Source organism: Ctenocephalides felis, unplaced genomic scaffold (assembly GCF_003426905.1).
Source record: "Ctenocephalides felis isolate EL2017-DRISC unplaced genomic scaffold, ASM342690v1 CF-g0.4_SCAFFOLD_01886, whole genome shotgun sequence".
NCBI classification, from domain to species: domain Eukaryota; kingdom Metazoa; phylum Arthropoda; class Insecta; order Siphonaptera; family Pulicidae; genus Ctenocephalides; species Ctenocephalides felis.
In genome coordinates, this window is record NW_020538040.1 from 52384721 (window position 1) to 52397588 (window position 12868).

General features: G+C 29.4%; 2 protein-coding genes across 2 annotated transcripts; both read right to left on the bottom strand.

Moving 5' to 3' along the window:
- Positions 1-521: 521 nt before the first annotated feature.
- Positions 522-9601, bottom strand: LOC113375081. Its single transcript, XM_026615029.1, has 14 exons — positions 9527-9601; positions 8968-9124; positions 7493-7600; positions 6968-7324; positions 6592-6698; positions 5367-5588; positions 5062-5277; positions 4594-4778; positions 3543-3708; positions 3347-3466; positions 2571-2984; positions 2322-2462; positions 2021-2188; positions 522-695 (listed from the first exon to the last, which is right to left on the bottom strand). Exons 1-14 carry the CDS (start codon positions 9599-9601, stop codon positions 522-524), a joined length of 2610 nt encoding a protein of 869 aa, XP_026470814.1.
- On the bottom strand, positions 9553-12867 carry LOC113377229 (frataxin homolog, mitochondrial-like). Its single transcript, XM_026617469.1, has 2 exons — positions 12378-12867; positions 9553-9940 (listed from the first exon to the last, which is right to left on the bottom strand). The coding sequence occupies exons 1-2, from the start codon at positions 12663-12665 to the stop codon at positions 9689-9691; spliced, it is 540 nt and encodes a 179-aa protein (XP_026473254.1). The 5' UTR covers positions 12666-12867; the 3' UTR covers positions 9553-9688.
- Position 12868: the final 1 nt, after the last annotated feature.

Below are 12868 nucleotides of genomic sequence, written 5' to 3' on the forward strand. Positions count from 1 at the left end.
AAGCCAATATTAATTTTAGACAATATTGTAGATATTAACTCAATATCATAAAAATTATAGTAAAAAATAGATTAAAAACGGCGATTAATTACTTAGTTCATTATTAGTGCACAATTGGTTTTCTAAAATAACGAATATTGATTTTGAAATTTAGTATTGTTTAATTAAATTTGTAAGTCATAAGTTAACTATTTTTTATAAAAGGTATTGCGCTTTCTGTAGTATTTAGCTATTTGACAAAAGAGTACTTAATAAAATGTATAAATAATACTATCAAAAAATTATTTATGAAGTTCAGAAAATTATGAAAACTATTAATAATGTTAACGAATATATACAAATATGTCCATTACACAATTACAACATATTTATCAGTCTATATATAGTATATCCATATAAGAGGAATCTTGTTAAAAAGTCATTTAACTAAATTTATTAATATAATATATAAAAAATAATATATTACTAAACATGAATAAATGCGAATTATTATTTTGGAAAATCAATTCCATTTGAATAATCTAAATTTTCAGCTTGTTGGTGATATGCGCCACCATTGCTGCATCAGGTAATGATAGATGAGGATTTCGAAACTCCCATCTCTTCGAAATATGACTCCAAGCTCTTTCTCGCGTTAAGCCAAGTGGTGTGTCGAGCAAAACCGACCAGTCCGGCTGCCAACTTCCCATCAGCATCTTTATTATTACATAATAAACTTTACAAACTTGAATTGGAAGTTCAATTAGAACTTTATGATAAAATTCGTTTGACAAATAATTTTACCATTCGCCAAAAAAAGAAATAGTTAAAAAAATAATTAAACAATAACAGCAAAAATATTCAGTACTAGAAACTACGGCAACTAAGCAATACAAATTTACGAACCGTGATAGTTGTGAACGATAAGATACTACTTGCAAGTAGTATCAGTAGTTAATCTAAATAGAGAAGCCAAACAATAAGATGCGTTTTCCTTTACCAAAAAAATCTGTGAACATTATAGCCAAGTAACCCCTAAGTCGACCTCTAGAACGCCATGATCAACGCTAATCAACTGCTTTTCAATAATATACTATTATAGAATAATACCTATGCAAGTTGTGCTTTAAGTTAAATAAGAGAGTATTGATTGTGCAAGGTGAGGGCTATTTATTTTCGCAGTTGTGCTAATTTAACAATTTTTATAAAAAGCTAGTCCATCTACAGAGCAACAAAATAATAAGTATGGCGGAACTTATTAGGGGGCACAACTAGTGTAAAATTTTCAAAAAATCGAATTTTCAATTTTTCCATATTTCGATAGGCTATACCTTTAAAAATAACATACCAAAATTTTAAATTGATATCTTAAATAGTTTTTGAGTCACAGCCATTTAAAGAGTATATATAGTATACTCGTATACTATACGAGGTCTGTTCAAAAAGTACCCGGAATTTTCGTTTTTTCAAAAAAATATTTATTTATTCGTCTACATTAATGTGTTAAATTAAATGTTCTTTATACTATATACTATATAGTATAAAGAACATTTAATTTTTAAACGCGTTTTTCTCGAAACAGCATTTTCCGAATTTGCTGCAGTGATTACTCAAAAACAAATGATCCGATCACTATCAATTTTTTTTACATGTTCTATATATAGTTCTCCGTAAAATGAAGAATCGAATTTTGGCAGTCGATTAAGAAATTCGAATTAAGAAATCGAATCTTAACAAGAATTTTTTTTTTAATTTCATCCACGTAGAAGGCCGGAATCACTGCCGCAGTGAAGTGCCTTTTTTTGTCGCGTCGTTGGAGATCGACGATAACTTAAAAAATATTTAATTTTTTTCTTCAAAAATTTTACTATGCATTCTTAATACATGTATAAATATATTCCTGAAATTTTGAAATGATTGATAAAGTAGTTTTTTTAATATAAATTCCCAAAAATCACCTTTTTTTTAGGCGGTTACACTAGTTGTGCCCCTTAATTACGGAAAAATAAAACAGAAAAGCATTTAAAAAATAGTGATTTACCTGATCGAAGGGTCTGTGGCGAATATAAAACATGGTTTCCAGAAGTTTAGTTCTTGGAGGAGTCGTCAATTGCCCAGGAAAATTTTCAAAATCGTTAACAGGAACTTCACTAACCCCTAACTTTTGCAGTATCCAAACAGAATTACAAGTTACATAATCGTGCAAAATCTGACAAAGAAATAAAAATTTGTTAATTAATGTACAGAGCTAAGTAGTTAAAAATATTGGATCTATATAAAATAAATTTTCATACTATCAACTATGAACTTGGTAAATAATTTTAATACTATGCTTAAATTACCTTAACACACTTTTTCCCATAAAATGTCATGAGTACATCGCTGACAGACATTTCTGGAGCATAATTTGTATATTCTATACCCAAATCCTTGCAAGCTTGATTGATTGCTGAATTGGCACTTTTATTCTCTTCATCCTCAATCTGAAAATTAAAATTTTTATGATAATTACTTAAACTGAATATAACATATTTTAATATCTTTGAAACCTATTTATACAATAAAAAATATTGCTTCAGTTAAGCACTTACATTTAATGTGGTACCGAAACTTAACATAAAATTATCCATTTGTGCAATATCTCCGTCTAAATTTCCAACCATGTCCTCCACACCAGCGTCCTGAACACGAGATACAAATTCTGCCATTTGCTGAGCATGCTTATCGTCTTCATCGATATAACATAATGCCTCCGCCAATTGATCACGGATATTTAGAAGAATTTTACCATCTATTGGAACTTGACCAGGAATCATAAGTTGTTTTTCAGACGAGTTTATCAATTCCGTGTATAAGGCAGACAATAACAACTGAAGAAATATTGATTGTCCCATAGGGTGTATGTTGGCTGGTAAGAGTTCCGTCAAAAAGTTCGATAATGTTAGTACTGAGGATGGTAAGCAAATCAGCAACTCCGTGAAATAGGTTAAAGCTTGTGACATAGCCTGTATATGTGTGCATAGTTATTATTTATTTTTATTGGTTAATATTAATTTTAAATATTAGTTAATATTGGTTAAAATTAATAGCAACTGATTAATTAGTTGTAATTTACAACTATATACATTAAGAAATAAAAATAAAGTATTACATTCGAGTAACAGAATCATGACAAAACTTCGAGAAAGTAATCGTATTGTGAACAAAATATGTATTTTTAAGTCCGAATAGAAATCACTAAGCTTTCAGCATAAATTTAGTAGTAGGTCTAAATTTTGAAATAGGAAATTGCAAAAATAAGTAACTTGAGAAATACCGTTATAGATTTAGGAACATGCATAATTGCTTAACTATTTATATAACATACTTGATACATACTGGACCCATTATGTACATAAGCACACAATGATTGAACGATTGGCTGTATTATAGGATATATTAAATTCAATGTTGCCTCCAGCCACGGTGGCCTTCTTTGATTCCACATCTAAAAAAAAATCATTGGTTGTAGACCCCTTTGTCTATTAATACAAATGATTTTTTTCGAATTATAGATTTTTTACTTGAGTTTTATCCAAACAGTCCGCCCATGTTTTATCCCTGCATTTGTCCAGCGCTGATACAATGGTGTGTTGAAGATCGCAAGGTCTGCCAGTTATCAAGAGTACATAAATGAGACTGGCTACGACGGCACAATTATTTGCTCCTATAGGATCTTGAATGCCTGATCTGCATTATAATAAAAAAAATGAAGTTCATGAGTTTGGTTTGTTTAAAGTTTAATAAATCGTTTAAATTATATTAAATAAGTAATGGTGTATATTAAATAACTGTAGCAATCTATAGTTCAGTTAGAAACCATTATATGAAACCAATAATATTAGAAACTTAGATTACAAAATGTTTTAATAAAATTAATCATAAAGTCGCTTCAAATATTATTCAAATAACTAAAACAAGTTTATTTAGAGTTAAATTATTTTATGCATAACAAATATAACCGTGTGCAGATTTTTTATCTATAAAATTTTTGAACATTAAAAAATTATTTGTAAGTAATTTTATTTTGCTGATCATCAGTTTTGTGCGCTGAAACATATCAAACATCAAACTTCGTTTTAAATGAATACGGATCTTCTAAATCTAAACCATGACCAAAGCTACGTTGAAAACTAACTCTGGTAAGTATAATCGGTGAATATGATCCATAGTACGGAACCAAATTGAACGGATGTAAAAAATATAACGGATATTTTTGTTTTTTTTTTCTGAACATTTATTGAATGTTTCAAACATCGCGGTACCCCAAAATCATAAAAAAGATGTGTATTATGCGTGTGCTCTATATTTTACCTTATTATATTTTTCATTGAGATTATCGTAGTTGTTGGCATATCGTTAAACAAGTAGAATAAAAGTGTATGCTCTGATTAATTATTCATTCCTAAATAAATGATCAGTAATTTAAGAATCCATGTTCTCTAGTTATTAGTCCCAATAATGATCTTTGCGACGACTACTTGGCCCAATCAAAACAATCACAAATTATGATAAATAAAATAAAAAAATAACAGTTAAACAATCATTCAGAAATAAAATATTTTGAACTCTTACTTTTTATTATCATCCATCGAAGGCGAGCAATCGTATGTGCAAAGAAATCCATCACAAGCTTGAGTTTTGATAACTACTTTCTTTGATGTTACCGACCCGCCGTCCATATCATCAGACATAGGTAAATAATTAATTAAATGATGTAGAATTATAGAAGATACTGCACAATCGCGCATAAGCAATAACTGAAATTTAAATTAAATATTTTTTATCAGAATTTGTATGTGAAAAAGTTTGTTTTGATAGTACAGTATCTTTCCTCTCGATTATCATAAGCCATATTATATCACGTGTATCAATTTCAAATACAGGATGAAAATAACTATTGTGATGCAAACTATGTTAAACTTACTTCTACCTAATAATTTAAAAATGTATGATAAATGCCTTTGAATTTAACTTATTGTTAGTCTGTATCAGATCAGACAGAAATTTGTACTACTTATATGAATGATTCTCTAAACTTACTTTTAACAGCAGTGGCCAAGTAGGTTGAGGCTGCGCCAAATAGACCTTCAGTTCCAATGCAATAGCTGCTCCTGGCGTTAGATCAAGCATACGAGTTGCAAATTGATTTCCGGACTCGGCGGAGAAGAGATGTGGGTTCGTCATCACTATCCATGGACTCGCACAGCTACCTCTTGATTTAAATAACCCTATTAGATCAACATCCTTACGAAAAACCTGAAACATAAATAATTTTGATTTGTCGCTTAAATTTTTAATACTGTAGTGAAGAATTGTTTAAAAAGCTTGCAAAATAATTAATTAACTCTGTACAAAGTAGAAAGTGGAGCGCCCCTCAAAACCAATCCGGCCATAAGTTCCTGGCATTTGGCGTGTATGTCTCGAACCGCTTTATCTTCCGCTGCCAAATTGATGCCGCTGTATGCTTCGCCGCTTTCGCAGACAGCGGGCAGTAGTTCCCCGCAGCAAAGCAGCAAATTTCCTAAATCGACTCTTAGCAAGTCAGCACGAGCTCTGCTGGGACACGTCTGGAATTTTTATTATTCAGTAATATCATTAATTTTAGATATGGAACGATTTAAGGGGGTATTCTACTGTAGAAGCATGAATTTTGCCCGGTTTTTGAAGCGCTGTATAAAGGAAACAAATAATATTTTTAATATCGATTTTTTTATCATTTGTTTATTGATATTTTATTATTACATAAAAAAAATTAGCAAAGAAAAAAAATTAGAATTCACAAAGTTATGAGCAGTCAAAGTGGGAGCTCAAAAAAAACGAGGGTGTCATGGCGTGCATGATTCCAACCCTCCTGGTGATCCGAAACATAAAAAATAGATGGATTCTTAATTATTATAGATGCCGCTATCGTATGAACCTTGGATAAGTTAAAAAAAAATTTTTTTGTTTGAATGGCGGCAGTTTGAACAAAAAAATTTTTTTTCATGTTTTTTTTTAACAATTCCGAATTTTTTAAAAATACTAAATAAAAAGTTATAGTTTTGGGAAAGGTCTATGCGATAAAGTGATGTATAGAGAAGATCCTCTCCAAATTTGAAGTAAATCGGTTCATTAGAACTCGAGATATCCTTACCGCCAGCTCGAAAAAAGTAGTTCCGAGAAAAACGCGTTCAAAGTTTTGAGACTCGGTCGGACCCGAACCGAGGCCACGTCACTAAAACGGATATAACTCGGGAAATAATAGTAATTTTGAAAAATTCTTTTAATGACATATTTCTGAATAACTAAACTTTGAAAATATGAAAAAAAAACTTTCGATTTTTTCAAAATTCTACAGTAGAATACCTCCTTAAATACAAGAATCTAGATCCTATGTACCTATAATTTATGAAATAATTATGACTATCTTATTAAACTTAATGACAATCAACGTAATGGCAAATAAAACATTACACATATTAAACACAACAGCAAAAATATCAATAAATTAATAATATAAATTAGCCATTCATCTCCTTATTCGTGCGCATGGTTAACTGAAACTATTATTTTATATAAAAAATAACTTACTTGGGTATATCTAACAGTAAGTATAGATAGAGTTTCATTTAACATTCCTTGAAATACTCTTTGAGCCATTAGTGGAGGCACCGTTGTCCACAAATCCTGCTGCGTACCTATAAATAAAATAATTCATTAGATACACTTAGTTATCAAATCATGTATATTGAAAGAATAAACGAAGGCTTATTTTCATATATAATAATATGTGCTCAATAAATTTATACCATAAAAGAAAGTGTATTCTTTAGTTATTCTTTATTAATAAACAAAATCGCTCTATATACGAATATTTCGATTTTTTTTGATGGATCGTGAAATACTTCCGTTATCATCTTGCAAGCAAAAATACATTTTCTTATTGATTCTAAAATACTATTATCACCTTTCATGTATAGCCACCACATTTGTATTATGTATGAACCGCGTTCAGATTCAAAAAACGGCTGAGGATTCTCCCAGTCAAGACAATCAGCATCTTGTAAGATATACAGTGAAAGCAGCCTACAGTGTAAATCTAGTAGTCGTTCAGCTAAAGCTTCTGCCATTTCTGAATATTGTTTATGGGAAACTTTTAGAGAACCCGATTTTTCACCTGGCGGTCCACGACACTTGGTTTGTGTGACACGCTGTAGATAACAAAATAAACAATTTCTTATAAGCGCGGCGGCACCAATTGTGGCGGTAAGTACTGCCAAATCGGCGTGATCCAAAGCTTCTTGTGATAACGTGTGTAAATGCTCTGAAAATGATTTTTAATACAGCGTTACATTTTTTTCATGATTCTGAATTATTTTACTGACGGTGAGATAACGAAGCGGTATGCACGAAAAATTTACTTTATATTTAAAACTCCAATTAAATAAGAATAGCAATCGTGATAAGTTTTTAAAATAATTTATCTGCTAACCTAGTAATTGGTCGGCCGATTTTGTGATCATACTAACAAATTTTCCAGGATCAGATGCTCTTATAATGCCACCGCATCCACCAACATACTCAGGAACTTCTGTAGTTCCTGACTCACCTAAAGGCCCTGCTGCATCGGCCACAACACCTTTTCAAGACATCGTTAATAAGATATATAAAAACGAAAAATGTATATATATATATATATATATATATATAATCTTAGGTAAAGATTAGTAGTCAATAAATTAAAAACTATATTATCACAAATTTCTTTGGATTTGATTTGATGTTAAAAAAGTGATACAAGTAAACATATATCCGCATGTACATCGGTAATGTACTTCTCATTTGTTCTCGGCTTACTTTATTACTACATAAAGAACATAAAGTATAATAAATAAATTTTATAAACAATCCTCACTGATTATTGCGTTATCAACATGGGATACATTCATTTTAATTTTTTATCAATTGAAAACTCCGGTTTTGAACTCCGCCAATTCAGGCATATTTAAATGTCCAATTCAGGCGAAGAAAATAAAAAATGTGAAAAGGCAAATTTTCAAATAGTAACAACAAAAAACTTTTGCTTAGTAAAGTGAACAAAAATTTCACGCAACAAATAAATTATATTCTTAAATATATTTGAACACATGCATATTTTTATCATCATAGAAATTATCATAATGCGGAACTCGAAAATTAATAGGAATTAGTAAACGACATTGCATCGTTCAAAAATCAGTAACTTCTCCGCACAAGATCACCGAAACTTCACCGAAACACAAGCATACTACTTCTATTTAAATAACACCCTACAGTAATATAATGAAAAAATATTGTAATATTTTATGTTACCTAATAACTGATCTGCAGATTTTGCAATCATGCTAACAATTGTTTCATGATCGGATGCTCTTATAATGTTATCGTTTGCACCCTCATTCTCGGATTCATCTGTACTCCCAGATTTAAGTTCTAAATCTTCTAAAGGTGCTGTGGCATCTGCTACACCTCCTTTTAAAAATATTACAGTATTTTATAGATAACACATTTAGACGAAATTTTTTTTAATAGGCGTATAGTGTCCATAGTTTGTCAAATATACCATCAGTTAAATATTGCGATGCAATACTTTATGATTTAGTAAGACAATAAAACTAAGTTAATTAATAGAAAGTAGTCAATAATGGTAATGCATATCAGTATATCAGAATAAAATAAACTTTCGTTGTTCACTTAATTTGAGAAACTAGTTGTAAGTGGCATTTCGCGTTGTGGCAAATTGCATGAACTGCGTGTAAATATTTCATATAACCAATAATATTTTTTGATTTACATATGCGCTACTTGTCTGCTAAAACTACAAAATGCTTAATTTAAAATTTGTATATCAATGCTTCAAAACCATTCATATTCTTTATTAATTACTTATGTTGATTATATCTTCGATACTTGTTATTGATAAATTACCTTCAAGCAATCCAGAACCTCTTCTGTAAGCAGCTATATATTCTTCTTCCCACCACGTAACGATTTTGACTGAAGCGAAAGAAGCAGATCGTGGAAAATCTAATCGACCACCTACGACTCCGGGACAAATGGTTTCTGATAACACAGTTTGTTTTTGCTATATTTAGACAAAAATAAACTTGCAGTTTGAAAAAAAATTGTCAATGTACACTTACTATATTATTTGTTTATTGCAAATTAACAGAGGTGAGTGTAAAAATGTAAGTACAATAAGAAAAAATCAAAATTGATCAAAGAGAAAATGCAAAATAATGTTATCAGAAATATATAAAAAAAATAAATAGTAGAAAATATATAGTAGAAATGAATAAGAAAAATACACATGCATCAAATAAAACATTTTTATTTTTATAAAATACAGATTATAAAATTGAAGCAAAAACATATCATATAAAATTGTATAATTGTACTATACATAACTTTAATATCATTACAATATCTTATTAAAAATATGGCAATCAGTCAAATCATAACTCTCATTAATATCTATAAAACTCACTTGGTAATATTGCATATCTCTCTGCAATAAGATTGGAACTCTGTCCATGAGGTTGCCTTCTTCCATTACCTCCATGATGATATTTTATTAAAATGATATTGTAAAATTTGAAAGACCTAATATTCTAAATGATTATTTATATGTTTCCCTATTTAGATCAGTCTATCTGCTTCCATGAGCTAAATTCATAAAGTCCACTTTAGATTTTACTATAAGTTCAATTTCTTTTTGTAATAATTCATGCATTGACATTCCATCATGTTTGTATAGCCAATAACCAGAACCATCTGCTATAAAATCATAACGTTTTGGCCCAGAAGTAGGCGAACTCAGCCAAATTTGTTGATTTGGTGATTGACGATTGATTACGTAGCTTCCATATGGTTCACCAAAGTTAATAGTTAACACACCATCCTAGAAAAAAATTATAACATTATAATTCAGAGAATAAGAAGTCTACGAATCAAAATGAAATTTATCTTTACTTTTCTAATGCAAGTCAAAATACTTGGTACTATATGTAAAAGATTGGATATAATGGTAACATGTAAAATACAATAAAATCTTGAAAATAAATTAGAAGTATTAACAAGATTTGAAGAATTAATGTAGATAATTGAAGCACAAAACTGGCAATATAATGCTGATTATCGTTTAGTTTTATTTGAATCATGCTATTTTGCCTGTAAAGTAAATTTGATTTTGCGCTTGACATTGATATTTCAAAGGTACATCTACTAAAAGCATCTTATTTTTTTTTATTAACTAGGATAAATCACTCAATATATTTGAAATAACTTAGAAGTAATAAGCTTCAACAAAATAAATGTAAAAAAAAATTAAATATGGAACTGGCAATATGATGTTGGGTATCGTTTATCTAGTTTTATATTATTAGGGTAAAGCAGGGCTTAAAGGCTCGAGGGTTAAAAAGCCTATCATAAAGACATTTAAAGTACATATAGTAATTTTTAACCATACTATTTTAAAGTAGAAGACGAGAGATGTGTAATAAGCCATCACCATAATACTTACGGCGTTGCTATTAGAAGGTGAAAGGCCACGTATCAATATTCATAAAAAAAAGTTTTTCTTCGTTGGTAGTTTTTTTGGTTTTGAGCTCGTTTATTTGGACAATGATACCTGAATATAGTTTTAAAGTATACGTTATTTGTTTAATAAGATGTATTATTATTTTAAGTTAGATTCAACAGTTTTTTTTTCATATAGTCTATATAAAAGCTTACATGTGTGTGGGGTAAAAAAGACCAACTAAACCCTTACCCTGGCAAAGTTATAACAATAAGAAAAAAGTGAATTAAGTTGAAAAAGCTATTTTGCAAGAGATAAATTAAATTAATAGTTATTCTAAATTTGTTGATGAATATTTCTGATAAAATACCAGACCAAAGTTATATAAAGTGTGATCTCTAAAAAATGTGACCATATAATTTGTATAATGCATTGATTAAATAATATAGAAATTATTTTGTAAAATGCCTTTGAAATTAAAAATTGAATATGTTTGCCCCTGGCTGTCCCTTTTTAAATCATAGGCGGAGTAAGATGAATTTTAGACAAATAGTAAAAAAAACGCTACTATTATTAAATTTCTATAATCGTTTGATATGTGTTATTTGTTATAATGTAGTTCATTTGATTTAGAAAGTATAATTACTGAAAGTCAAGTTGAACCTTTGTAGCATACCTTACCATGCTAATTTACTTTATGAGCACATTTGCGTTTGCACTTAATAATATTTTAAATGTTGAGCTATTGGAAGCATTTTATTTGTTAAACTAAGATGAAACACTTACTAAATTAATACAGATTATAATATGACGAAACATTATTATTAAAAAAGTAATGGTAACATGTAAAACTAATCAAAATCATGAAAATAAATTAGTGGTAGTAAGAATTAGTTTATCGTTTATCTTAACTTTTATTTGAATATCATGTTATTTTACTTTAAGTGCATTAAGTACATTTGGTTTAGACAGTATAACTATTGAAAGTAGAATGAACATTTGTGCCCCGCCCTGCCCTACCATGTTAATTTATTTTACGAGCATATATGCTTTTGCTTAATATTTTTATTTCAAAGGTTGATTTACTGAAAGCATTTTATTTGTTAAACTAGGATGAAATATTTTCAGTAAATTAATATAGATATAATATGAGCAAACACTATTTTGAAAAAAGTAATAGTCACACGTAAAACTAATCAAAAACATGAAAATAAATTAGAAATAGTAAAAATAAGTTTATCGTTTATCTCAACTTTTAATTGAATAATATCATGCTATTTTACTTTCAGTGCATTAAGTACATTTGGTTTAGACAGTATAACTACTGAAAGTTGAATGAACATTTGTGCCCCGCCCTGCCCTACCATGTTATTTTACTTTATGAGCATATTTGCTTTCGCTTAATATTTTTATTTCAATGGTTGATATACTGAAAGCACTTTATTTGTTAAACTAGGATGAAACACTTTCAGAAAATTAATACAGATTATAATATGATCAAACACTATTATTACAAAAGTAATGGTCACATGTAGAACTAATCGAAAAGATGAAAATAAATTAGAAGTAGTAAGAATTAGTTTATCGTTTATCTTAACTTTTATTTGAATATTATGCTATTTCACTTCAACTGCATATTGGCTTATGCGATTATGTAATGATTAATTATTTATAGGATGCATTTGAACCATCCCGATGCATTGATGCTGACTATAACATGAGCAAACATTTATTATAATGCAAAACATTATGGAGCATTACAACTTCAACGACTTATGAGTAAGTAATAATAAAAATAAGTAACAATACTAAACATTACCGAATATGAGACATCAGCACTTTTCAAGTGTTCTGAATTCTCCACTAATTCTTCAAAATAATCATTGAGCGACTCTAAAGTTTCCACACAAGCCTTCTCAAATTCCAAACTTTTTGCATTACTACTTGTGCTATAGTTGTAGATTAAGTTCTTATTCCTTTCTAAACCACAACTGAAATTTCTGTATTCAACCGCCATCGAACATCTTACTGGAATTACACAAATATTGATTTGCCTGCTTCTAAGTATTTGAAGTCGTAACAGGCTCTGGCTGGTACGACGTAACATTTTGTAAATAATATTTTTGTAAAATAGTTATTTAATATGTTAGGTTAATGCACAATCAGAGAAGGAAATCATGTAATTAAATGCCGAAAACTATCAAGTATAACCTCAATTACATCACTTTCGCACTGAAACAATGAATGCACGAATGCACATTGAAAATGCGCCAAACATTTGCACAAGTTCATGAAGTTGTCAAACGCACG

Excerpts from the sequence above, each read along its gene's own strand:
- LOC113375081 (XM_026615029.1), bottom strand. The coding sequence starts at position 9,601 with ATGGAGGTAATGGAAGAAGGCAACCTCATGGACAGAGTTCCAATCTTA. Across the intron at positions 6,699-6,967 it reads GTGGTGGCTATACATGAAAG|GTACGCAGCAGGATTTGTGG; the intron begins GTGATAATAGTA and ends TTTTATTTATAG. Across the intron at positions 4,779-5,061 it reads CTTGGCCACTGCTGTTAAAA|TTATTGCTTATGCGCGATTG; the intron begins GTAAGTTTAGAG and ends TTTAAATTTCAG.
- LOC113377229 (XM_026617469.1), bottom strand. The coding sequence starts at position 12,665 with ATGTTACGTCGTACCAGCCAGAGCCTGTTACGACTTCAAATACTTAGA. Across the intron at positions 9,941-12,377 it reads GTGCTGATGTCTCATATTCG|GATGGTGTGTTAACTATTAA; the intron begins GTAATGTTTAGT and ends ATTTTTTTCTAG.